Source organism: Pelodiscus sinensis, unplaced genomic scaffold (genome assembly GCF_049634645.1).
Source record: "Pelodiscus sinensis isolate JC-2024 unplaced genomic scaffold, ASM4963464v1 ctg34, whole genome shotgun sequence".
NCBI classification, from domain to species: domain Eukaryota; kingdom Metazoa; phylum Chordata; order Testudines; family Trionychidae; genus Pelodiscus; species Pelodiscus sinensis.
In genome coordinates, this window is record NW_027465849.1 from 4,373,022 (window position 1) to 4,398,984 (window position 25,963).

The 25,963-nt window shown below is 58.9% G+C and overlaps 2 protein-coding genes and 1 long non-coding RNA gene across 20 annotated transcripts in view; 2 read left to right on the top strand and 1 right to left on the bottom strand.

Moving 5' to 3' along the window:
* On the top strand, positions 1-16,594 carry LOC102460529 (neuroglobin-like). 3 transcript variants are annotated; one of them, XM_075915327.1, is made up of 6 exons: positions 1-260; positions 1,575-1,859; positions 11,572-11,679; positions 12,536-12,656; positions 13,408-13,488; positions 15,218-16,594. In XM_075915327.1, the coding sequence occupies exons 1-6, from the start codon at positions 256-258 to the stop codon at positions 15,341-15,343; spliced, it is 726 nt and encodes a 241-aa protein (XP_075771442.1). In that variant the 5' UTR covers positions 1-255; the 3' UTR covers positions 15,344-16,594. The 3 variants fall into 3 exon arrangements, with proteins under 3 accessions (XP_075771442.1, XP_075771443.1, XP_075771441.1); XM_075915328.1 differs by lacking the exon at positions 1-260 and adding an exon at positions 935-1,243; XM_075915326.1 differs by lacking the exon at positions 1-260 and having other exon boundaries at positions 1,377-1,859.
* Positions 8,807-22,778, bottom strand: LOC142823815 (uncharacterized). 3 transcript variants are annotated; one of them, XR_012898927.1, is made up of 4 exons: positions 22,572-22,778; positions 15,233-15,344; positions 13,391-13,635; positions 8,807-12,569 (listed from the first exon to the last, which is right to left on the bottom strand). It is a non-coding gene; the product is annotated as an uncharacterized LOC142823815 (long non-coding RNA). The 3 variants fall into 3 exon arrangements; XR_012898926.1 differs by lacking the exon at positions 22,572-22,778 and adding an exon at positions 21,647-21,769; XR_012898928.1 differs by lacking the exon at positions 22,572-22,778 and adding an exon at positions 21,263-21,617.
* The window catches only part of LOC142823814 (interleukin-15-like), a 24,592-nt gene continuing 20,466 nt past the window's right edge, over positions 21,838-25,963 (top strand). For 4 of the 14 annotated variants that reach the window (XR_012898923.1, XR_012898920.1, XR_012898921.1 and 1 more), the window contains exon 1: positions 21,847-21,995. The gene's annotated coding sequence lies outside the window, so the exon portion shown is untranslated. Of the gene's footprint in view, positions 21,996-25,963 lie in introns of all 14 variants that reach the window. The other 10 variants (XR_012898925.1, XM_075915323.1, XM_075915324.1 and 7 more) reach the window with 9 other exon arrangements.

Below are 25,963 nucleotides of genomic sequence, written 5' to 3' on the forward strand. Positions count from 1 at the left end.
CAGTCCTGGGCCTGCGCGTGTGCAGCGAGGCAGGGGAGGGGGTGCGAGGCGGGGAGGAGGCAGCCAGAGAGCGCGCCGACCTTTGGGAAGCGGATGCAGATGGCAGGAGATAAGTTTGAAGAAATCCAGGCCCTGCTGGAATTCTCCTGAGCCCGTGTTGGGGGAGGCTGGTTAGCAGACCGAGACTCCCCAGGGGACCACATCCCTGCCAGTCCTTAGCTGGGCCCCCCTCTGGGGCAGGCATCCCAGAATGCAATGTGGTAAGCAAGCGGGGTAGAAAGACCGGTCTAGTGGGGGAGGGGAGTTAGACGCTGGGATTCAGCAGTCCTGGGTCCCAGTCTCAGCACCCTGTTGGACCTTGGACAAGCCCTGTCACAGCACTGTGCCTCAGTTTCCCCAACCGTAAGTGGGGAAGTGCAGTACAGGGGCTAGGGCCCTGGAGGAGGAAGCAGGACACCTGGGTTTTATTCCTGGTGCTGCTGCTGGGTGAGCTTTGGGTAGGTTTTCCTTGCCCCTCATCCCCCATGCTGTGCCTCAGTTTCCCCATCTGTAAAACAGCAACAATGCTTCCCAGGGTTGTTCAGCTACTACGACCTTTAAAAATTCCCAGAATTCTCTGCTCTCTAGCACCATCACCAGTAATGGGGAGAGGTGGGTGCAGATGGCCTATGGTTGGGTTGCAGGGCAGGGGGTGTAGATGGGCCCAGAGCAGGTGGAACCTGGAAGAAGTGGCTTACTTGCACCTTGCTTGGCACTGGAGGAGGGGGCAGATTAATAGGCTACATCCCCCGCCAGTCTCTGAGCCACACCAGCAAGGTGACACCCCCCATGCCCTGGAAGAGGCCCAAGGGGTATCGGAATCTATAGTGGGGGGTGCTGGCCGCATGGATTGTCCTCGAGAGAATGGGCTGGGTTCAGGTCCGGAGAGCGTGTTATCGGCACAGGCCCAGAACAGCGACTGGCTGGCTGGGGAGCTCCTCTGAAAGCTGCCCCCCCCCCCCTTCACATGTGCATTGACTAGGAGGCTTGATGCTCCCATTGGTTAGCTGAGCCTGTGCTGTCTAGGACCCTGGGATGGCTGCACTGCTCAGCTCTGTGCAAAGACGACCCACCTGCACGTTGGAGCGCCAAAAACACACACACACACACACACACACACACACACACATACACACACACACCCTCGCTGGCCGCCTTCACCATCTCCAGCAGCCTCCTCCTGGTCGCCCGGGGGCCTCTCTAGGTAGGTGGGGGCCACTGCTAGACCACATCAGGGCTTCCCGGCATGGGTGTGTTGGCTGGGAGCATTTGGAGTTGCAGGGCCGGCTCCTCGGTGGGTGGAAATAGCCGGGGCTCAGCCAACTTGGAAGGAGTTGATTTATGCCAGCTGTCTCCCAGGCTCTGTCAGCCTGCAGAGCTGCATCCCTTCAAATAGCGATCGCTAGTGTCCGTGTGTCCCGCTGCAAGCTCTGCCCTCGGGTAGCCCCTCTGCATCTTCTCTCCCAGGGGAGGGAGGAGGGTATACATTCACCCCAGATGCAGGCTCCTCATTTGCTGCATCTCTCCCTGCCTAGCTGGTTTGGAAGATCCAGGACGGCCCTGCTGGAGGTGGGTTTGAGTCCCCTCGCCTCAAGAGAGATGGGGTGCGCTCTGTCGGGTTCGGGGAGCGCCCCGGGGAAACGCAGCTCCGAGGCCGAGCAGAAGGACCGAGCGGCGTGGAAAGCGGGGCCGGTGTGCGGCGGCGAGGGGCTGGAGGCTGGTCCCTTCCCGCCGGCGGGTGCGCAGAAGGAGCGGATCCAGGAGTCCTGGCGCATCCTGCATGACAGTATCGCACGGGTCGGCATCATCGTCTTCATCAGGTGAGCCAAGGCGCGGGCGCCGTGGCCGTCTGGGCGTGGAGGCTGCCGGCCACCCACATGCCTGCTCCCTGGCATCCCGCGTCCCTGTCCTGGGCTCTGTCCTCAAGCGTTCCCGGCTCGCTCGTTCTGGGGTGCGTTGCTGGGGAAGAAGCCTCCGCAGTTTTTGACCCCAAAGAAAATCCTCCGGCCCGCTACAGCCATGGGGCACTCTCCTGGGTGCTGCTTGGCTTTATAAAGCTTCATCTTTCTAGCATGGGCTCTATATAAGCATGGAAAGAGAGCCACATAATCCCGGTGCCTAGCCTTGCTACCTAACCCCCCGTCCCTGCTCAGCAAGAACCCAGGAGTCCTGCCCACCTTTGGCTGTAACCACTAGACCCCATTCCCCTCCGGAGCTAGGAATAGAACCAACCAGTCCTGGCTAAGCAGAGCATGAAATGCAAGTGGGTTCAGAACTGACATCGGGGTATCAAAGGGGGCACTAACTGCCCCCCCCCCGGGGGGCCCAGATCCTCCACTGGTGTCAGTCAGCACTGCTCCTTTGACTCCAGCGTGGCCCATTACACCAGCTGGGGTTCTGGTCCGTTGACTCCCCTGGAGAGCTGCCCACCTATGCTACTGGGGATGTGGCCATGGTGCTACCCTTCCAGATGAGACACTGAGCCTTAGCAGGAAGCCAAAGGAAACCACCCCGTGGCACAAGTCTTGGGTCTGGCTCTTAATGGTAAATTGTTTTCTGCCTTGTGTAATCCCCACCAGACAGATTTGAACCTAGGACCTCAGTGTAGGAGCCTCTACAGCCTGCGCTGTAAGCCAGCTGGCTCTCCGTTTGGGCTGTAGAGCTCCCTTTTTCTTATCACTCACTGCAAGTGGTCTAAGTGCTGCTCTATGGGACAGGGAGCACACCAGGGCTATGTCTATACTGCAGCCTTCTTCCGCAACAGCTCATGCAAATGAAATGCGGACTAGGTGCTTCATTTGCATAATTAATTAGCAGCTGGTTTTGCGCAAGAGGCTTCTGCTGGAAGGCTTTGGGGGCTTGAGGGGACGGCTGGATACTCAGCACTGGGGAAGCGGCCATTCCTCCACAGAGCGGGCACACCTGGCAGGCGCTGACCCCGGTGTGATGTAGTGTCAGTACCTTGCTGGCTGCTGTGCTTAGGCTGGGGTGACCCCTACTGGCCTCTGTCTGTAAGCACTGCCCGGAGCGGGGGCATCTTGAGGGACCCATGACAGTGACCGAACCGGCTGGGAAGAGATGGAGCAAAAGAATTGAGTGTTGGGGAAGAGGCAGTTTTGGGCTGGAACCACGAAGGAAACAGACTAAGGAGGAGGCTGGAATCTAGGGGTCTGCGGCATCCTGGCCCAGACTCTTGAAGACTCTTGTAAAAACATGCTGCCTCTCTACACTGGCCGTGTGTTCTTGCGCAAGAACACTGACGTTCTAATGTAAGAAATCAGGGCTTCTTGTGCAAGAACGATGACGCTCCCGCTCAGGAATAAGCCCTTTTGCGCAGCTGTTCTTGTGCAAGAGGCCAGTGTAGACAGGCAACGTGAATTTCTTGCACAAGAAAGCCCGATGGCTAAAATGGCCAGCAGAGCTTTCTTGCACAAGAGAGCGTCTACACTGGCACGGATGCTCTTGCACAAAAGCACATCTCTTGTGCAAAAGCACATGCCAGTGTAGCCGCTCTCTTGCACAAATACTTTCACGCAAAAACTCTTGCGTTAAAAGTATTTGTGCAAAATCTTGCCGGTGTAGATGTAGCCATCACATCTGTGCTGTGCTGTATGCAGGAGCAGCAATAAACCCCCTCTATTTTGCTGGCTGGTGGAGTCTGTTCTTGCTGCTACAGGGCTGCAAGATCGGAGGAACCCCAACTCGCCATCACACCCAGCCCATGCATCTCATCGCCCTCACCTTAACGGACCCCGGAGACAGCGAGTTGTACAGCGTCGCCAGCGCTAAGGGCTCCAGAGCACCCCCAATCACAGCTGGAACCCCGAGATGTTCAAGGGGGTTCTGAATTCTGGGGTCTCCCTCCTGGTGTTCTGTTTGCTCTGAGCCTTTGAGCTTTTCACAGCAGTAGCACAGCACAGGATGCTCTCTGGCCCCACTCCTGATCTGCCCCCTATGGGCCCTGGGGGGCAGAGAACAGCCCCAGTGCAGGGAGCTCCAGCCATGACCCCAATCTGCCCCCTATGGGCCCTGGGGAGCAGAGAACAGACCCAGTGCAGGGAGCTCCAGCCATGACCCCAATCTGCCCCCTATGGACCCTGGGGGGCAGAGAACATACCCAGCGCAGGGAGCTCCAGCCATGACCCCAATCTGCCCCCTATGGGCCCTGGGGAGCAGAGAACAGCCCCAGCGCAGCACCCACCAGCCATGCCCCCATCTGCCCCTATGGGCTCTGGGAGTAGCCCAGTGCAGGGTGCTCTGGCTGGGCCCCAAGGCTGAAGGCCATATGCTAGCCCCATACCAGATGGGGAACCTTCCCCCCCGCCCCGCCCCATGGGGAGGTTCAGGTGGCCGAGAGAGCCGAAGGGCTCTGAGCAGGTGAGTGAGGCCCAGAGGAGTCGGGGCAGAGAAACCCGCCTCTCGCAGGCCATGTTCATCTCCCGGGAGGGGCAGGTTTAACGTTCCCCTGCCCAGCTGGTCTTCAACCCCTGTCCCTTGACTGTGTATCTGGGGCCCCGGCCGGCTGTGGCAGAGTGTGGGGGGAGACTCCTCTGCCGTGGCACCAGGGCCCCTGGCGTGTTCCATATGGCAGCACTTACTCCAGTTTTCCGGCTGCCGGCCTCCTGGCTAAGCCAATAGGAGAAGCAGCAAATCACTTGGAAACACAGCAAGCCTGTCCGATGGCATCAGCTGCCTAATGAGGGTTGTTAGGCCGGCTGGGAAACCAAGGCGCAGTCAGAGCTGGGGGGGGGGGGGTCTCCTCACCCCTTTGGGCCCTTATCGATTCATTTGGAGTGATCTGCATTGCGCTGTGCAGACCCAGGGCGAGCTCTGGACCCTGCTGTGCCAGGTGCTGGGCAGACATCCAGTGAGCGAGAGTCCCAGAAATGCCATTGGTTGGGAGGGGAAACTGAGGCACAGAGCAGGGACACGATTGGGCAGTCACCCAGCAGATCAGCCGCAGAGCCAGGAACAGAAGCCAGTTGCCTTGTGCCTCCGGCTAATGCTCTGCCACGTTCCTTCGTGAGGCAGGATGCATCTGGCAGGCAGGGCTGGTTCATGGCAGTGCCACATGGCTAGTGAACCCTGACTCTACCCACTGGGCCCCACATCCCTCCCAGAGCGGGGCTGGAACCCAGGAGCTGGGCTCCCACCCTGTGACCATCATGGGTCTTTCCTTGCAGATGTAGCCAAAGAGAAGGTACTTTCCTCCTGGGGCAGATGGGCAGGGATTTTCCCTTCTTCTGTAGCACGGGTGCCTGTCCGGACAGATCTCATTTTGCCGGTTCCCTGCTTCGGGGGCCCCTCGGTTTCTGCCCGCGGCTCACAACGGCGAGGACCAAAACGTTTGAGTCTCATCAGAGCGGCTGGGTTCAAGGCAGAGCTGACCAGTGCTCTGCAGGAGAATGAGGAGTCTTAGCAGGGGCATCCTTCACATGCAGGCAATTGCTGCCCCCGGCCGGCTTGCCCCCTGCATCTGAAAGGGGCACCACATGGCTCTCCAGCAGGACCTAGTGGACTGGTGCCTGGGTGTCCGACATCCCACGTGAATGTGCTGTCTGTGAGGTCACGCTGCCTCCCCACCCACATGCACATCCCGGGGGTCAGAGTTAAGGGGATGCAGTTAAGTCGGAGCACCTCCATGGGGCATTTCCTGGTGACGTTTGCAGCTGGTTGTTTCCATGCCTGTAAACCAGTGGGTTGTCTCACTGGCCAGTGGCTCAGGAGACTCAGCAAGTGCAGGATTTCAGCCCCTTGTGACGAGCACAACAATCGCCTTCTGCTCTCTCTTAGCAACTGGCTCTGCACCATCGTAGCACCCCACCCCAGGCCCTGCATGAATAACCAAGGCACAGTCAGCCGTGCAGAAAGGGCTTGGTCCAGGAAAGCACTCACTTCTGGTAGATCCCAGCAGGGGTGGTTTTTCATCCCTGCGGCTTTTCCTCCTCGCCGCCTTCCGGCTGCTTTGCATAAAGGCTCCTAATTAACCAGCACCAAGTCCCCCCACTATCCATAGTTGGGCTCAGCTTCCCTTGCAACTAAACCGCCAGGGGCTAGTGCATCAGGGCTGTGTTGCTCACTGCTGGACTGAATCGGCCAAACTGTGTGTCATATGCCCCTCTACTGCTGGAGGCCAGTGGGGATTTTCAAGTCTGGGCTTTGGAACAGGCAGAGCTGGCGCCTCTAACCCAGCTCCTCTCTGCAGTTTTAGGGACTTGACCTGTGTCGCAGTGGCCCAGGAGCTAACCCGGGGGGAAGTGCCTGATTCCCTTTAGCCGAACTTGCTGTGGGCATAACCACAGCCCGTTAGACTGAGCCTGGAATTGCGGGGCCTTAAACCCAAACATCTCAAACAGCAGCAGGAAATCTCACCTGTGCCAGGACAAGGCCACTCTCCTCCTTTTACTGAGGGGGAAACCGAGGCACAGAGCAGCAAAAAGCTGACCAACAATCACACAGTCTAGGCACAGCTGGGGAGAGGACCCCGGAGCCCTGAGACTCCCAGGGAGTCGGGCGCACAGCTGGGAAGAGGACCCAGGAGCCCTGAGACTCCCAGGGAGTCGGGTGCACAGCTGGGGAGAGGACCCCGGAGCCCTGAGACTCCCAGGGAGTCGGGCGCACAGCTGGGGAGAGGACCCCGGAGCCCTGAGACTCCCAGGGAGTCGGGTGCACAGCGGGGGAGAGGACCCCGGAGCCCTGAGACTCCCAGGGAGTCAGGCGCACAGCTGGGAAGAGGACCCAGGAGCCCTGAGACTCCCAGGGAGTGGGGCGCACAGCTGGGGAGAGGACCCAGGAGCCCTGAGACTCCCAGGGAGTCGGGCGCACAGCTGGGAAGAGGACCCCGGAGCCCTGAGACTCCCAGGGAGTCGGGCGCACAGCTGGGGAGAGGACCCCGGAGCCCTGAGACTCCCAGGGAATCGGGTGCACAGCTGGGGAGAGGACCCCGGAGCCCTGAGACTCAGTGAATGAGGCTGGGGCACAGCTGGGGCAGGGAGCCCGGCCTGCTGGTGTTCGTCCAGGACACAGCTGGGGCGGGGTCCCAGGAGTCCGCTGCTCTGCGCGAGGTGACAGTTCCACGCAAAGCAAATCCATTTCCCAAAACCATAAACCCTCTTGGAACCGCTCCCCCGACCTCGCAGCCTCCCGTGGGGTTCTGTATCGCGTGTGTGGAGGGTTGATTGATACACCTGGACGGGCCATTGTGACAGGCAGGGGAGCCCCCGCCCCCGCAGCACAGCGCCCCTGGGGCCATGCTGGGGCACTGGGGTCAGTGCTGACCGTGAGGGGAGAGGCCCCTCACCCCCGGCATCCGGCATGTGCCCAGCTCTCTGAGCTCCGGGAGGAGGTGGGCGACAGGCTGAAAGTCCTTGGGGAAAGGTAAGAGGGGGGAGATGAAACTAGGGGTGCTGTGCTGTGGGCAGGGGAGCCAACAGCCTGTGCGGGCCCTGGGCAAAGCATGTGTGAGTGGGGGGCTGCTCCGCGCTCCCACAATGGGCAGGGGCTTGGGCGGAAAGGGTGGAGCAGTGGGCGGAAAGGGTGGGGCACCCACCCCAGCCCTCAGAGCCCCCCAGCCCTCAGAGCCGCTAGGAGCCCCCCGAGCCATCAGAGCTGCTGGGAGCACCCCCCAGTCCACAGCATCACCCGGAACACCTCCCCCAATCCTCAGAGCCGCCTGGAGCATGCTCCCCCTCCCCCCGAGCTGTCAGAGCCACTCAGAGCACCCCCCAGCCCACAGCACCCCCCTGCAGTCCTCAGCGCTGCCCCGAGCATGTGCCCCTGCCCCCCACCTTCAGCGCTGCCCAGAGCACGCCCCCCTACCCCGCACTTTCAGCACTGTCCGGAGCACACCTCCCTTCCCCCCACCTTCAGCACTGCCCAGAGCACGCTCCCCTGCCCCCCACCTTCCGCGCTGCCCGGAGCATGCTCCCCTGCCCCCCACTTTTAGCGCTGCCCAGAGCATGCCACCTTGCCCCCCACCCTCGGCGCTGCCCGGAGCCGCTCGTTTGGAGCATTAGCCCAGCAGCACCCTTGTGCCCTTTGGGCTTGGCAAATGGGTCCCTCAAGGGATTTCTTAGCCAGTGTTTGCTTTAGGCTTAAGTGGGTTATGGTAGCACCCACAGGCCACGTCTGAGTGTGTGGGGGGGGTCACCAGAGACCCCTTGAGGCTGCTTCCCGGGTGCTGACAAAGCCACTGCACTCGCCACCTTGCTCTCTGGGGCTTCTCTCCGCCCTGTCCCGCCAGGCCAGGTCTGGTCTCCCCCAGCCAAGGCCCCGAGTTGAGACCTCCCCCTCCCCCCGAAGAGCAATGCAGACACTGAGTCACTTCAGGTCTGAGGAGAAGGCAGTTTCAGGCCCAGCATCCAGGTAACCAACCCCAACTGGGATCCGAACCCCAAAACAACCACTCAGGCAGCACCCTTTAGCAGGGAATGGAAGGGCACACTGGTTGCTCCCCCAGGTAACAATGATTCACACAGGGATGATAGTAAACACAAGGGCTGTGTCTAGACCTGCATGATTTTCTGCAAATGCTTTTAATGGAAAAGTTTTCTATTAAAAGCATTTGCGGAAAAGAGCGTCTAGATTGGCACGGACGCTTTTCCACAAAAGCACTTTTTGCAGAAAAGCGTCCGTGCCAATCTACATGCGGTTTTGCGTAAGAAAGCCCCGATCACCATTTTCGCAATCGGGGCTTTTTTGCGCAAAACAATACCGTGTTGTCTACACTGGCCCTCTTGCGCAAAAGCATTTACATGAGATCATCAGTGTTCTTGCGGAAATTCAAGCGGCCAGTGTAGACAGCTGGCAAGTTTTTCCGCAAATGCTTTTGCGGAAAAACTTGCCAGTCTAGACACAGCCAAATGCTTTCACTAAGTACAGTCGGGTTTCAGCAGTTGCAAGTGAAAACAGCAAAGTAAATTACGAATTTAAAATAAACAGTAAACGCGGAGCTTGTTCTAACACAGTCAAACTTAGTGCAAACTCACCCGAAAACTGTCTTATTTCAGCTAAACCTCCAAGCCAAGGAAGGTCTTTTTTCCCTGGAGGTCCCTAGCTTATTCTCTTGACGTCTACACTGTGAGGCTATGTCTACACTGGCGGCTTCTTGCACAAGAAACATCCACACTGCCATGTGTGAGCTGTGCTTTTGTGCAAGAGCATCCATGGCCGTGTGGACGCTCTCTTGCACAAGAAAGCTCTGATGGCCATTTTAGCCATAGGGCTTTCTTGCACAAGAAATCCCTGCCAGGCAGCCACACTGCCCCCTTGTGCAAGAGCTCCTGCACAAGAGGGCTTACAGCTGTTAAAAAAGAGTGTAGCTCTTGCACAAGAAGCCCTCTCTTACCACGCGGTACTGTAAATCTTCTTGCACAAGAATGGGTGGGCAGTGTGGACGCTTTCCAGAAGAACGGCCCTTTTTGCACAATTATCCACCAGTGTAGGCATAGCCCGGGTGTTTTGCGGAAGAGTAAGTGCAAATGGAGTGCTCATTTGCATATCTCGCGCTTTTCGGGAACTGGTGATTGGTTCTTCAAGGGATTTGAAACCACAGACTGAGGAATACTTCCTTTTAGGGTTAACCAAAAATTTATTTCTATTTACTTTTATAATTAATTTTTCATTTAAATCAATTCACTATCTTTAATTCTTTTAAGACAGTGTAACATACAAATAAAGAATAGAAAAAACAGTACAAATAAAACGAGAATAATAACCCGTCCTACAGCTATACCCTCCAAAGTTACCTTTGAACAGTTTGTGGAGTTATCAGACATACCTACATAATACTTACATTAAGATGGATAGAAGCATTGTTTAGATTCAGGAGATAGTCTTTTCTTTATGTCTTTCCTTTCGGATTTTTCGTTGCAACTTACGACCGATGTTCCCCTTTTGGAGCTTATGAGCTGCAGCGAGATTCAGTGCCGGGGAGGGAGCCCTGGTTGATCAGACCTGGCTTTTTCAGATTCGCAACCTGTCCCATTTTGGTCTGTTTAGTTCAACCTTACATACCCTGCTTTGGTATTTTTCCTCTCGCCTGGCTATGCTGACATTACTCATTCTGCCTTTTTTGGACTTGCGTCTGCTTCTTATTTGGGGTTATCGGCACTTTGTTGCTTTTGCTGGTTTTGTTATGTCTATTTCCCTAAAAGTGGGGTTATTGTTGGTCATCCAATCAAATTCTGTTTTTTTTCCTGTTTATGTCTCCTGTATCTTGGCAATGCTGCCTTCCTTTTACACTTTCAACTAAATTAGTGCTCATTTGACATACTCAGGGTAGGCCTTAACACATCCTTTTCACAGCGCTCTCATTTGCATATCTTCTTCCGATCCTTTTTGCAGAAGAGGTTTTTGCGATAAAAAGCCCTGTGTAGACGGGGCCATTTGTCGGAAAAAAAAAAAACGTTTGTGCAACAGCCTGTAAACCTCATTTTCTGAGGAATAAGGGCTCTTGCACAAAAGGGGTCTGCCACACAGTGACCAAGATCAGAGCCCCGTCAGGCCGGGTACTGCCCAGACACATGGTGACCAAGATCTGGGCCATTCGGGCCGGGCGCTGTCCAGACACACAGTGACCGAGATCAGGGCCCCATTGGACCTGGTGCTGGCCTCCTTCCTTAGAAGCTTTTAAGGCCCAGCTTGACAAAGCCCTGGCTGAGATGATTTCGTTGGGGTTGGTCCTGCATTGGAGATAAGGGATTGGTTGTGCCAGGAAAGTGGGATGTGCCTGGAATGGGATTGTGTCATCAGGCAGGTGAAAGGGGCAGGCTGGGGACACCTCCTATCTGGGACTGCCCCAGCCCTGAGCCTCCCACCCCCCCAGGCACCCTTCAGGGGTTGCTGAATCCCTCCCTCCTCCCAATTTGTATGGGAATACTGCTGTCTGTTCCCCTTCACTAGGGAGTGAGGGGAAAGTGCACAGGCTGCTGCATTCCTCACTGCCTGGGGAGTGCAGGGAGCAGACGAACCTCTACCTGCCCGAGGTGGAACAGGCACCCTTCCCCTGGCTCTGCCTGCTGGAGCTGCAGCGGCCATGAAGAGGCACCTCTCACCTGACCCCAAGCTGCTGCCGCGGTGACAGAGGGCTGGGGTAGTTCCCTCCCCCTGGGGCAGCCTGCACACTGAGCCCCCAGCCCCAGAGCAATGATGCAAATGAAGCACGTACAGCTGCATTTTGTTTTGCCAGAAACCAACATTAATTGAGCTAAGGGCCGGAGCTATGCCGGGTACTTCCACCGACCCCTGGGCCCCTAGAATGAAGGGTCGGCTTAGTGCCCAGGACTCCTGGGTTCTCTCCTGGTCACTGCCGAGGTCAAGTTGCTTCCCACAGCACCATCAGCGCAAGCCGGTGAACCGCCCCCAGTACAATGTGCCGGGTGGGCTGGGAACTTAGGTGGCAGAGTGTTACTTTCCCACCACCACTAGGGGTCGCTCCGGTGCACTGCCCAGCAGCCCAGGAGCACAAAAAGGCCAAGTTAAAGGGCAAGCAAGCGCCCAATCCCCTAACTCCGTCTCCCCTCCCCCACTCAGGCTATTCGAGACCCACCCTGAGTGCAAAGATGCTTTCTTCCTCTTCCGGGACATTGAGGACCTGCAGCAGCTCAAGATGAGCAAGGAGCTGCAAGCCCACGGCCTCAGGTGGGTCCCCGCACCGTGCGATGGATCTCACCTCTGTGCCCGGCCTCCTGGGTCAAGAGGCCAAAGGCTGAGCCACGCAGGAGCCGCATGCACGCCTGGATCTCAGGAGGGGGGGAGTGGGGTCTAGTGGGGAGAGCAGGGAGAGGCTAGGAACCAGAACTCCTGGGTTCCATTCTTGGATCTGGCTGGGGAGCGACATTTCCCCTCACTGTGCCGGCTCAAGTGGGATATGAAGCTGCTCCCTAAAGGGCGGAGGGGCTCTCCCGCCAGCCCCGGCTTTGGAATAGAGAGTAATTGAACCACATCAACGGGAGTGATCCGAGATGGGAAGACTGCGTTTCGGGAGGCTCGGGGCTGGATTCAGGCCCACCCTTGGGATGGGATAGGATAGGGAGCATGATGGGAAGAAAGCTAGAAGGGGTTGGAGAGGAGACGGGGGCTAGGAACAGGGGGAGGGGGGACTTGGAGGCGATCGGAGGGGGATCTAGTCAGTTGGCTAGATCAATATTAGTATTATCCAAAGAATAAGGCCCTGATGTCTACAGCCCAGTCCTACTTATCCTGGGGACTCCCTGCCAAAGATGGTTATTGAGCTGGGGCAATTCTGGGAAGCTGGACCGGTGCCAGGGGTTCACTTTCCCGAGGTGCTGAATACCCACAACTCACTGTGGAAGCTTCCAGGACTCCAGGCTCTGCATCTTCATGCATCAGGGCACTGGCAGTGAGCAGGTCAGGAAGGTGTTTCTCCCAGTGCGAGGTGGGCCAGTCTGGCAGGCTCGAGGGTGGGATGTTGGCAGGGAACAGCCCCAGCGCAGGGCAATCCAGCGACGTCCCAGTCGGTTCTGCCCCATCCCAGGGTGATGTCCTTCATCGAGAAAAGCGTGGCCCGGCTGGACCAAGAGGACAAGCTGGAACACCTGGCCTTCGAGCTCGGCAGGAATCACTACAGATACAGTGCCCCTCCCAAGTACTATGAGGTGAGCGCTCCAGGGCCTGGGCTGCAGGGCGAGGGGGGACGGACCTTGCCGTCCTCTGGGGGCTGGCTCCTGGGTTGCACAGACAGGAGCCGCTTACCCTCCTGCACAGAGGCAATCCACAGTGCATTGCACCACAGGGCGCAGGCCAGGACACCCAGAATCCTCTGCACTCTGGTCCAGTGATGGTGGGAGGATGGGAGTGATTTCCCCAGCCTGGTCCAGTGCAAAGCCATTTCCCCAGCATGCCTGGGAACAAACGCCTTGTTTTTCTCCACTAGTACAAATGGCTTTTTCCCCAGCTCACGCTGGTGCAAATGATTTTCTCCAGCATGCTGTGGCCTGGCACACATGGCTTTTTCCCAGCATGCACTACCACAAACATTTTTTCCCCAGCATGCACTAGTAGAATGTTTTTCTCCCCAGCATGTTTCCCCAGCGTGCACTCCTGCAGACTGTGGTTCCCCTCCACCATGCTCCAGTACAAAGGGTGGTTCCCGCTGTTCACTCAGACCAACCAATTTTCCCAGCACGCCCCAGTACGAAACCCTTTCCCCACAGTTCACCAGTCCGGGCGCTTCCCCAGCCTGCATGGCTACAGGCCCAGCGGAGGTCCCAGGGAGAGACCCGTGCAGAGGGCAGCACCCAGCCATGCCTGGCCTGGTCTGTGTTTGCCACAGATCGGTCTGTCGTTTGGGCCGAGAAGGGCTGGGGCTGGCGTCTTCCTCTGACCCCACCTCTGCTCTGTTTCCAGTACGTCGGCGTCCAGTTCGTCAGCGCGGTGCAGCCCATCCTCAAGGAGCGGTGGACACCGGAGCTGCAGGAGGCATGGCAGGTAGGCAGCGGCTCCGCGGAGACTTCACCCTCTCCTGGACCCCTCTGGTTCTTCATCCGGCCCTGAGCCCTTTGTGTGGGGCTCTCACAATCAGTGGCAGCCAGGGGAGCTGGACAAATCTTCCAGGGGTTTGGCTTCCTGCTTGCCCTAGGAGTGGGTATGGAGCACAGTGCGCTGTGGCTGGTCTCTGCTCCCCAGTGCCCATAGGGGGCGGATCAGGGGTGTGGCCGCAGCACACTGTGCTGTAGCTGTTCTCTGCTCCCCAGGGCCCATAGGGGGCGGATCGGGGGTGTGGCCGCAGCACACTATGCTGTGGCTGTTCACTGCCCCCCAGAGCCCATAAGGGGTGGATGGGGTGGGGCCAGGGTGCCTGTGCTGTGGCTGTTCACTGCCCCCCAGGGCCCATAGGGGGGCGGATCGGGGGTGTGGCTGGAGCACACTGTGCTGTGGCTGTTCTCTGCCCCCCAGAGACCATAGGGGGCGGATTTGGGGTGAGGCCAGGGTGCCTGTGCTGTGGCTGTTCTCTGCCCCCCAGGGCCCATAGAGGGTGGATGGGGTGGGGCCAGGGTGCCCTGTGCTGTGGCTGTTCACTGCCCCCCAGGGCCCATAGGGGGCAGATTTGGGGTGTGGCCGGAGCACACTGTGCTGTGGCTGTTCAATGCCCCCCAGAGCCCATAGGGGGTGGATGGGGTGGGGCCAGGGCGCCCGGTGCTGTGGCTGTTCTCTGCCCCCAGGGCTCAGATGGAGCAAGAGTTAGAGCAGCGCCTGGGCTAGACCCTGCATGGTGCACTCAGGGCGTGCATGGGGCTCAGTCCCTGCCCCCGGCCTGTATGTATCATGATAAGATCCTGCAAAGGGAAAGTCCCTCTCAGCCCCTGCGAGCTTAGCCTGGAGCAGGCTCAGTTCCGCGTGGGGGGCCGGAGCATGCTCAGTGCAGATGGAATCTTTGGAGAATTTAGTTGCCAAACGCTCACCTGTCTTTTCTGAGCATGTGCAAACTGATTCCCCTCCCCAGAGGCTTCTGACTCAGCCAGATTTGAGTGGATTGTGTGGGAGGGTGTGATGGGGCGTCTGCCCCACACTGGGGCAGGGCAGCCGGGGAGAGGGCAGGAGGTGGAGCTGTGGAGCCAGCAGCTGTGGCTGGGATGAGCCAATTAGGGCCCAGCTGGAGCTGTGTAAATAGAGGGTCCTGGGAGGGAGGGGGGGGGGGGCAGATACAGACTCACTCTTGCTCTAGCTGGAGGTTCCTGACTTAGAGCAGAGCTGGAGCAAGGCCTGAGGGTACTAAGGGACACAGCCAGGATAGGCAAAGGCAGCAGGTCCACACCCCTGGCCACTGATGAGTGGCCATTCCAGATTGCAGTGTGTCCCCCGTGGCAGGGGCTGGATGAAGACTGGCAGTGGGTCACTGAGGCAAGGGGGCTCTAGGGGAATTGTGCGTTCCCTGGAAAGGGAGGACCCCAAAGTGTGGGGGTGCTGCAGCCGGGCAGTACCAAGAAGGAAGGGCACTGTAATCTGGGAGGGACGTGGGCCCTTATGCAAGGTGGGGGAGCCAGGAAAAGGTACCAGCAGGAGAGACCCTGAAGAGCTAATTCCCAAGTGACCAGTAGGAGGCGCCGTGCTAGCAAGTCATGCTGTGTGACAGAGGGCAAAAGATGCCTTCCCTGCGCCCAGGGCGACCGGGCACAGGCCTCCCGCTGTGTGCAATCTCGCTCCTCTCCCCTTGCAGAGTCTGTTCAAGTACCTGACGGCCACGATGGAGCAGGGGTACTACGCGGAAGAGGAGAAATCGGGCAGCAGGAAATCCCTTGCCTTGCGGAAGCCTGGGACTGGATCCTTCCTGAACAGCATCTAGGCTGGAGGAGCAGACAGGGTAGCTAAGCAGAGCAGGCTTGCTGTGGTAGTCCCATAGGACCTCTCCCTCCGCCTCCCCCTGTGCACAAGGAACTGCCCTCACCTATTTCTTTCACGGGCTGTCATGCCAGCTGATCCATGCACAGAGCCTGGATTTTTACTGTCCCACTGGCTGGAGGCCCCATAGCTGGAGGCCTCCTCAGGTCTCCGCAGCAGGTAGCGGCAGTAAACAGTCCTTGAACCCCTTCCACTTTGGGCATAGGCAGTGCAGGCTCAGCCTCCTGGAAGGCAAAAAGCTTCCTGGGGCTGAGAACCAGGCTTGGCTTTAGAGACCAGCAGGAGGGCCTTGATTGAAGGGTATGGACTGCTATCTGCCGGGCCCACCTAGAGCAGCAGGGGAGAAGGGTTTGCAGGGTGGCAAAGTTAAAGGTCACCCCCAAAGGGCAATGAAATTGAGATGGGGAGGCAGCCGCCTCCTGTTTTGCTTCTTTACCGGGGATCAGGACACCCTGAGAAACCGAACTCATGGGCAGACCAATGCTTTCTCGCAAGCTGGTTAATGGTCTGCTACTGCTGCCGGTGGAGGGAGTGACTCTGTTACCTTGAGTGGCAGAGGCCTGTGCGAGGCATAAGGCTCAAGAGACAGAGGGAGGGAGCACAAGGAAGCAGGGAGGCGATGGGAGCTGGCCTTGCGCAGGTCTAAAGTGGGAACCGGGGGAGGCCGTGGCAGTCTGTGAATATTGGGGGAGGGGTACGAGAACAGAAGTAGCCCCGCCCTGCGATTAAAGCGCTCGCAGGGGTTCACTCCCCACCTCTGCTGCGATCCTGGGCAAGTTCCTCCATCTTTCTAGGCCTGGGTCCTTCCCAATCTGTACAGTAAGGGCGGCTTTGTCCTGTCAGACTGCAGGGGCAGGGCCGGGCCCTGAGCTCAGTCTGAGATGCCTGTACAGCTCGCTTTACAGTAGAGACCCTGACCTTGCAGCCTGCCCTGCAGGACTCTGCGGAGAACTAGCCCTGGTGCTAGTCTAGGGACAAAAACTGCAACAATTTGAACCCCCCCTCCAATTCGGAGGCAGCAAAGTACAGAGGAGGGGCTGTTGGGAATCAGAGACTCACAGAACACGACAACTGGAAGGGACCTCGCAAGCTCATCAAGTCCAGTCCCCTGCCCTCGTGGCAGGACCAAGCACCATCTAGACCCTCCTGATAGATGTCTGTGTGACCTGCTCTTAAATCTCTCCAGTGATGGAGATTCCACAGCCTCCCTAGGTAATTTATTTCGGTGCTTAACCACCCTGACAGCTGGGAAGTTTTTCCTAATGTCCAACCTAACCCCCCGGCTGCAGTTTAAGCCCCTGGCTTCTTGTCCTAAAAGCCAGAAAGCCCAGGCCTGGTCTATGCAGACGTTTTGTGCCGGGGTAACTGCATGGGCAGGAGGGTGCTTTCCTGGAACCCATAGGCTATGTCTACACTCGCGGCTTCTTGCGCAAGTACGATCGTTCTTGCGCAAGAATCTGCAGAGCGTCCACACTTCCCGCCTGCTCTTGTGCAAGTAAATTTACAGTACGGTGTGGTAAGAGGGGGCTTCTTGTGCAAGAGCTACGCTCTTTTTTAACAGGTGTAAGCCCTCTTGCACAGGGGCTCTTGCACAAGAGGGCAGTGTGGACGCTCAGCAGGGGTTTCTTGTGCAAGAAAGCCCTATGGCTAAAACGGGCATCAGAGCTTTCTTGTGCAAGAGAGCGTCCACACGGCCATGGATGCTCTTGTGCAAAAGCACAGCTCGCACATGGCAGTGTGGACGTTTTCTTGCACAAGAACTCTTGCGCAAGATGTTCTTGCACAAGAAACCGCGAGTGTAGACCTAGCCATATAGTTCTCCTCCTGCAACCCCAAGTGTGGCTGCAGTTCTGCCAGTATAAAGGCCTTAAGCTGGTATCACGCCCCTTTGTGGGACCAGGGCAGTAGCACAGTGGCCCTTGTGTTCATTCGGTCCCCCGGGACACTATGGGTGCCCCCCTGGTTTTCACCACTGCCCCTCCAACTCTGGGGCCATGCAGTTCCATTGTGCGTGGGCAGGCAGGCGCTTGAGTTGTGCCTGCCGGCCTGCGAGCAGCTTGGATCGGTTTGCCCCAGCTGGTGCTAGTTCTCCTGCTTCAGGCCAGGCTCTTCCCTTCCACCTGTGACCACCCTGGCTTGCCACCACGCCCGGATCTGCCCTGGCCTCTTGGCCACTGCCAGGGCGCCACGCAGCTGCCAGAGACGTGGCCGTGGTCTGACGGCGCCTCTCGTCCTGCAGCACGGCGCCTCGTGCACCCGCCATCCCTGAGCTTGGCCTAAGGGCCGGGAGAGGGGAGGTCTGATTGCCCCACAAGACACAAAGGGAAAGTTGCTTCTGTTTGTCCTGTTCTAGGCCAGCAGCTTTGCAAGGCATTGCTGCTAGTCCTCTGCTGCTGAAAGTGCCGGGGTTGCCTCGTGTTTTCCCTCATCCCTGGCTTGGCAAGCTGGGACGGAAAATACGTCCACTCAGGGGCCCGTGGGATAGGAGCGGGCTGCTTGACTTCCCTGCATTCCCACGGAGTGTGCAGTGGCATAGGCAGGGTGCCCTGGAAGCTGGACACGTGTGCACCGCCTCAGGAGAAATTATTCCAATGCTGCCCAGCTGAATAGCAGAGCACCCACGGCTAGGTTTGTTTCTATTCGCACACGGCCCGGTGCACATAAAATGTATGCCACACAGCTATGGAAAACCTCTGCACATGGATGGAAAAGATTAGAGGAACACTGGGAGTAGGGTGGCCGGGTGGCCAGTTTTCAACCAGACAGTCCGGATCAAGAAGGGGATCCGACAATGTCTGGTCAGATCTATCGACTGGACACCCAAAGTCCAGTCACTGCAGACTGGAGAGGGGCCGAGTCATCACCTGCGCCAGCCCCACACAGCCGGGTCCACCTCCTTCCTGCCATGGGAGGCTGCAGCTTAAGGATGTTACATCTCGATGAACTTCCATGAATCTCGATGGAATTTCCATCAACTACTCGATTAGTCGATAAGGGGCGCCCTTGCGATCCTGCTGCGCCTCTGCCTTTGAAATGTACAAGGCTGCTCTTGTACATTTCAAAGGGAGAAGCGCAGCACTAGAGACGCCACTGCCTCCCCTGCCCCCCATAGAGTCGGTGCTGGGGGGAATCGGCTTTTAAGCCGGCTCCCCCCAGCACCAGCTCCTGCTCTCCCCCTCCCCCACTGCCTCTTTCTGATACAGGCAGCAGGGGGCGTGGGGGAGCGACTAGTTGAGTCTCTACTCGACTATCTGATCGCATTTGCTTATCGGGTAGTCGACTAGTCGCTTGCATCCCTGCTGCAGCTCCCTGCCCTGGCTCTGCAGATGTGTCCCTCTGACCGCCGTGGGGGGAGGGGAGCGGGGAAAAGCAGTGAGCGGCAAAGGGAGGGGAAAGAGGAGTAAATGGGGGACAGGGCCCCAAGGGGAGGGGCAGGAGCGGGTCCGTGGCAGAAAAGACATGTGGGTCAGGCTGCTCTGTGCTCAGCTCCCAGGTTCTCACACGGCCACTGATTTTGAGTGACTGAGGGTGGGGCCCAGGACTCCACGAGGGAGTGTGGAGTAGTGGTTACAGCAGGGGATGGTGTTACACTCCCACCTCTGGGAGGGATGGAGGGTCTAGTAGCTAGACAGGGGAGTTGGGGCTCCTGGTTGCTATTTGTGACTCTGGGAGGGGAGTGCTGTCTAGTGGTTAGAGGTGCAGCTGGGGTCAGGACGCCCGGGGTCCGTCAGGCTCTGGGACGGGGTGGGGCTGTCTAATGGCTAAAGCGGGGGTGTGGGGGGGGTTAGATTCCAAGGCCAGAAGAGCCCACTGTGATTGTCTATTATACACGCCCCCGCAACTGCCCCAAAACACTTGCCAATGCCGATCTTCTAGCTGGATTGTAAACGTGCCGGTGGCGGGGAATTCACCGGGCCCCTCAGTACATGGCTCCGGTGGGGAATGACTCGCCGCTCACACTGGGCAGCCGGGGCCCCGCTGGGTGGGTCACAGCGAGCCGGGAGCTGAATCTGCCCCCAGTCCCTGTGACTGGGCTGACTGGCGTTCGGAGGCTGCTGGGTGCCTAGTTCCCTGCGTTCGTGCCGGGGCTTGTCCCGGTGCCTGGCGCCTCGCAGGGCGTGCCCCTTGGCTGCGCCGTGTGAGCCATAGCGCCACGACACGGTTCAATAAACCCACCGCACGGCACGCCGGGCCCAGGGAATTCTTGCCTTCGAAACAGGAGCATGTAGCTCCCGCCACTGCCTTCCTCGAGGCAGGCTGGGAGCAGGGCCCCGGGGCCCCACTCTGCCAGGGAGCACGGCCTGCAGCCTGGCCGCTGGCATCGGGGCGGGGAGCGTTGGGAATGGGGCTGGCCCCATGGCAGTGGAGAGGGGACGGGCTGGCTCGGGGGCTGGGGGCTTTCCCTTCTACGGGAAGCTTGCTCCAGTGTAGCCCGGAGGGGGGGGGGGGGGGCTGGCTTGAGGCGAGGGACACCAGACCTTGCACCTCGAACCCAGTTCCAGCGGGGCAGCGAACAGGAAGGTGGCGACGGGCTCCTGACGCGTGTCCGCAAATTGCCACTGTCCTGGGGCCAGGTGGCCCTTGTCCATGAAAGCTGCATCCGCCCCCCAGGATGGAGCGAGAGGGGGTCAGGAAAGGGGGGGGTTGTATTGCTGCTGTCCCAGTGCAGCCCCCAGGCTCCCTGCCCCCAGTGCCCAGGCTCTGCCCTTGCCCTGCCCTTTGGCTGCTGGAGGTGCCGCTGGCTGTACTTGTCTGGAGGTTACAGGTTCAAGCCCCCGTTCACAACTCGGCCCCCCTCCCCCCGGTGTTGCATGGGGATAAGCAGGCATCTAACTACCCCCCTCGGTGACCTTTGCCCGCAACCCCCCCCCCCCCGGTGTGCTCTACAGAGTGAGGGTCTCGTCTGGACAAACTGCCCTGGCTGGGCATGGGGGGGTGAAAGGCCCCTGTGCTGGGAGCCCCGGGTTCCTGTCCAAGCTCTGTGTGTGCGACCAGTCACCCACTGTGCCCATCCCCCAGGCTGGGAGTTGTGCAGTCCTCTGGCCACGGCGCTGCTCCCGAGGTCCCTGGTTCTGCTCTGGGTGCAGCAGCTCGGATCAGGGCCTCAGAGCAAAAGCCTCTGGCGCCCTGCGGCTGCAGCTTGCCAGGCCGGTGGGATGAGGTGGGTTGTAGGAGCCCCCAGCCACAGCCCTGGTGCCTGGTGCTGTACAGGGTCAGTGCTGGTAGGGGTCTTGCAGCTGCTGCTAGAGGCCTCGGGCCTTATTCACGCCCCTGAGCCGCGGCCGTCCAGCCGAAGCCAGCGCTAGTGCTGAGGGAGCCTTAGCGGCTACTGCAGGCCCTGAGCCCCGGGCCTGTGAGCAGCCCGTGGCACCGTCAGCCTGGGCTTGGGCCGTGGCCACGCGTCCGTGCTGCGCTGCAGACCTGCTGACTTGGGTCTGCCCATGGGTGGTGGGTGAGCCTGCCCCTCCCCGTGGCCAGAGCCCTGAGCACCTCCTGCCCCAACACTGGCCTGCCCCCCAGGCACCCCAGAGCCACCCCAGGGCAGCGGGCCTGAGATGGAGCCGAGCCCCCACTGGCTTCTGCCTCCCTGGCAAGGCCTCAGGGTGGGCTAGGGGAGCCTTAACCTGCCCTGGCCTTTGGTACCAGCAGCGCCTGAGTCCCCTCGGTGTGTCCTGGGCCCACGTGGACCGGATCTCCACGTGCCACCGTAAGACCCGCAAGGGTGACTGCACGGAGCCCCAGTCCAGCCCAGCCTGTGCAGCACCGAGCGCAGCAGCACCTCCGCTCAGCCGGCGCCTCTAGCCGCTGCCCTCATACACGGCGCCCTAGGGGCAAACCAACGCCTGCGCGTGTCCACACGTACCACCGGGTTTCTGAGCAGGGATGGAGTCGGCTCCTGGCCAGGGCTCCCCGGAACAGCAGAACCCAGCAGCACCGCGAAGGAGCAGGGAGCCGTGCGTGGCTGGCGCTGGTGGGGATTTATGAAGCTGCAGCACCCCTGAGCCAGGAGGTGAGCCTTGCTCAAGGAGCAATAGGGCCAGGCAACTCCTGCTTTTGGGGGGGGAGGGCAGCGGGGCTGAGTGGTCAGAGCAGCGGGGGCTGGTGTCAAGACTCCTCCGTTCTGTCTTAGGCCCTCAGGGGGAGTTTCTTGACGGCTGGAATTCAGGAGCCAGGACTCCTGGGTTGATTCCCAGCCGTGCCGTTGCCTTTCTGGACAAGTCACTTGACCATGCCTCGGTTTCCCCACCTTGCCTAGGAACTGAGGGTGCCAAGCGTTCTCACGTCTCCGGCGTGGGGCGCTCCAGCCCCTCCCCTTTTTGTGGGGAAGCAGAATCCGCCGCCCAGGAATGCGGCCGCTCCTCCCTTGCGCCGCTGCATTGGACTTTGGAGGGCTTGGTGCTCTGGCAGCCCTTCCTGTGCAAGCTCAGCAGGATGGGTGGGCCGGGCCAGTCCAGACCTCCCCTTGCCCCTGTGCTGTGCGGGAGGGGCATGGGAAGGAGTGCCCCCCCTTCCGGCTTCTCTCCCACTCGCGGCTCTGCCCAGCGAGGAAGAAGCAGAGTCGAGGCGGAGCAGGGAGCCGTGCCCCGGGGGATGGGGTAAGTGCTGTGTGCTCGGCTGTGCTCCCCTAGCCCTGGCCCTGTCACGCGGCCACCTGCCCCTTCTGCTGAGTGGCCCTGCCTGGCAGCGGTGGGCGAGGGAGCTGCCTGGTAGCCCCCTGGGCATTTCCTAGCTAGGGACCTGGGGACTGGGGCTTGGCTTTGGAGCTCTGGCTGCAGGCCTGCTGCCCATGGGCTGCCCGAGTTCCCTTCCCATCAGGCAGGACTGGGAGAAGGAGCAGGACAGTCGGGGGCTCTGCCCTGCAGGGCCGCTAGCCCGTCCCCGCCCCACTCCATGGACGGGAGGCAGGAGCAGGTCCCCGGCCATGGCAGAAGGGCTGATTGCCCCCGTGCAGGGAACGCCAGGAGCGGGGCTCGTCCTCGTGAGCTGGGATCGCCCCAAGGGAGACTCAGGCTGGCACTGTGCTCACACGGGGCCTGTTCCCAGTGCTCTGCCTTTCCCCAGCCCTTTCTGCCAGTGTGCTTTGCCAACAGCACCGAGTCGCTGCCTCCAGCACTGCGGGGCAGCCACCTCTGGGGTGGGGCGCAGCAGCTGTTTATCCAGGGATCACTCACCCGGTGCTGAGATGCAGCCACTTCTGGGGCACAGCACAGATCTGGCTCAAACCAGGATCATTCACACCTGTTTGTACAGGGTTGCTCTCCCCACACAGACATCTCCGGGGGTGAGCGGGGCAGCTGCTGATCCAGGGTTTGCCTCCTCTGCACGGGAAGACAGCCAGCTCCGAGTGGGACACAGCAGCTGTGTATTCTAGCTCACCCTCCCGGCACTGACACGCAGCCCCCTGGGGAGTGGGGCGTGGTACCTACGGAGAGAGCCAGGCTCTGTTGTCATGCAGCTGTGACGGGACAGGACACGGCAATTGTTTATATAGTGACCACTCACCCAGCACTAACACGCAGCCACCTCTGTTGTGGGGCGCCTTTTAACAGTGGGGTCCTCGGCATATTGCTGAGCTGCAGCCATCTCTGGGGTGGAGCACAGAAGCTGTTAGTTCAGTGCGCCCACATGTAGCGCTAAGACACAGCTCATCCTAGGGAGAAGGTTGCAGGCAGACAGCACATGGGGCTGGACCGGTATGGGGCGGATCTGGATTCGAGTGACCCCGGTCATGGCTCACAGGTTGCGCCCACACTTGTCCCGTCGGTCCTCCGGGGTGGCGCCTCTTAGGCCTGGCCTCCCTCAGCCCAGCCTGTCTTAGTCTCCCCTGCGCTCTGCCGGCTCCCTCGCTGTCCAGATCAGCCCCCCAAGTCTTCCAGCTGAACCTCTAATATCAGTTTCTGGGGCTCAAGATATGGGCTGTTCTCTGCAACATCAAACTCCCCCTCCCCTGAACACTGCCCTGTGCATGCAACCCCCCCCCCCATGAATCCCCCAGACTCCTCACTTCCTAACTCTCCCCCCCCCAACAGCAACATTCATCAGGAGGGAGCCGGGGCATGAGGAACCACACAGCTTTGCTCACCGACACATTGCTCTGCCCCTCACCAGCGGCTCTGTCATGGCTCAGTCCCCCAACCAGACCCTCTGCGTGCAGAGATGGGGGCTGGCTAGCAGAAGAACCGCTGCAAACCCTGTCTCTGTGACTCCCGCCGATACACTTATTCAATCTCAGGCCCCCTGAGATCCAAAAGACAAGACTGGTTCCGCGCGGCCACCACCCAAGTGATTTAAAGGAAATATAAAAATAAACCGTTTTCCAGGGAGAGAGATCACTGGGGGTATGTCTACACTACAAAGTTAATTCCAACTAACGGACGTTAGTTCGAATTAACTTTCATAGGCGCTACACTAGCGCTCTGCTAGTTCAAACTTAATTCGAACTAGCGGAGTGCTTAGTTCAAACTAGGAAAACCTCATTGTACGAGGACTAAGCCTAGTTCGAACTTACTAGTTCGAATTAAGGGGTGTGTAGCCCCTTAATTCGAACTAGTGGGAGGCTAGCCCTCCCCAGCTTGCCCTGGTGGCCACTCTGGCCAACACCAGGGAAACTCTTCTGCCCCCCTCCCGGCCCCAGGCCCCTTAAAAGGGCACGGGCTGGCTACGATGCCCGTGCCAGGTGCAAGCCTGCCAGCACCCAGCCAGCAGACCCTGCACCTGGCACGGCTCGAGCCAGCCACCCGATGCCCCCCAGCCCTCCCCCTCTTCCCGGGACCAGGCTGGCGGCTCCTGGGAGCTTGCCCGGGACCGCAAGAGGCGGGCACCCACCTGGTCTAGTGTGGACATCGTGGACCTCGTCCACGACCTCTGCACTAGGCACAGGAAAGCGGCCGGCTAGGGCAGGAGAGCTGCCAGCCTGGCCACCCAGGAGCAGGTGTGCATGAAAATCAAGGTGGTCCACTGAGACCCCCGACCCTGAGCCCTGAGCTTACAATGGCTGTACTGGGTCAGACCAAAGGTCCATCTAGCCCAGTAGCCTGTCTGCGGACAGCGGCCAACCCTAGGGACCCTGGAGGGGGTGGACCGACGACAGTGATCAAGCCGTTTGTCTCGTGCCATCCCTCTCCAGACTTCCACAAACTTTGGGCAGGGACACCACTCCTACCCCCTGGCTAATACCACTCCATGGATCCAATCTCCATGACTTTATCTCACTTCTCTTTAAACTCTGTTCTAGTTCTAGCCTTCACAGCCTCCTGCAGCAAGGAGTTCCACATGTTGACACTTTGCTTTGTGAAGAACAACTTTCTGTTACTAGTTTGAAGCCTGCTACCCATTCCTTTCCTTTGGTGTCCTCTAGTCCTTCTATTATGGGAACTAATGAAGAACTTTTCTGTATGCACCCTCTCCACCCCACTCATGCTATTATAGACCTCTATCTTATCCCTTCTCAGTCTCCTCTTTTCTAAACTGAAAAGTCCCAGTCTCTTTAGCCTCTCTTCATATGGGACCTCTTCCAAACCTCTGATCATTTTAGTTGCCCTCCCCTCTCTCACCCTCTCTCTTCCCCTCTCCCACCTCCTTTTCCCAGTCTCCCCGAGTTTTGTTCAATAAAGAGAGATTCTATTTTTGACCACCCGTTTTCTTTATTTTGTACATCAAGAAGGGGGGCTAGGGAAGGGTAAGTGGAAGGAGGTGAGGGAGGAATGGGGTACGAGCCCCCGATGGGGAGGACTGGGCTGGCTCTGCGGGCTTCTGGGGGTGGAACCTCTCCTGCAGCCTCCCAATTGCCCCCTCTCCTCAGATGGCAGCCTGCGGCAAGTGCAGCCGGTCTGATGGCCGAGTGCTGTGATGTGCCCAGTGTGGGTACTCCGGGCACTCCAAGCCAGGACTGCTTTGCAAGCGGGGCACCCCTTAGAACTGTCTGTCCGGGGTGGGGGTCGGGACTCTTTAAGCGCAGCCCTCGGCTAGCCTGAGACAGCAGCTCCACTCTCTAAGTCCTCCTCTGATGCCCTGCCGGCACTGCTTCCGGCCAGCCTTAACCCCAGTTCAGGGTCCACTTAATGTGGACATGCTAGTTAGAATTAGCAAAACGCTAATTCGAACTAGTTTTTAGTTCTAGATGCGCTAGTTCGAATTAGCTTAGTTCGAATTAACTAATTCGAACTAAGTTAGTTCCAGTTAGCGCTGTAGTGTAGACATACCCTTAGGTATCTCCTCCGCTAAGGTAAAGCTCTCCCCTTGCACCCAACCTCCGTTTTGCTTGGAGTTGGGAAAACAGAGTGAATCCTCAGACAACACTGGACTCTGCCCTTGTAACTAGGCTTAGTCCTAAGGACACAACGATCGACCAATACCGGTTAATTAGAATAAAAAGAAAACTCTTTGGCTACGTCTAGACTGGCAGGATTTTCCACAAATGCTTTTAATGGAAAAGTTTTCCGTTAAAAGCATTTTCGGATCAGAGTGTCTAGATTGGCACGGACACTTTTCCACAAAAGCACTTTTTGCAGAAAAGCGTCCGTGGCCAATCTAGACGCAGTTTTCCACAAAAAAGCCCCGATCG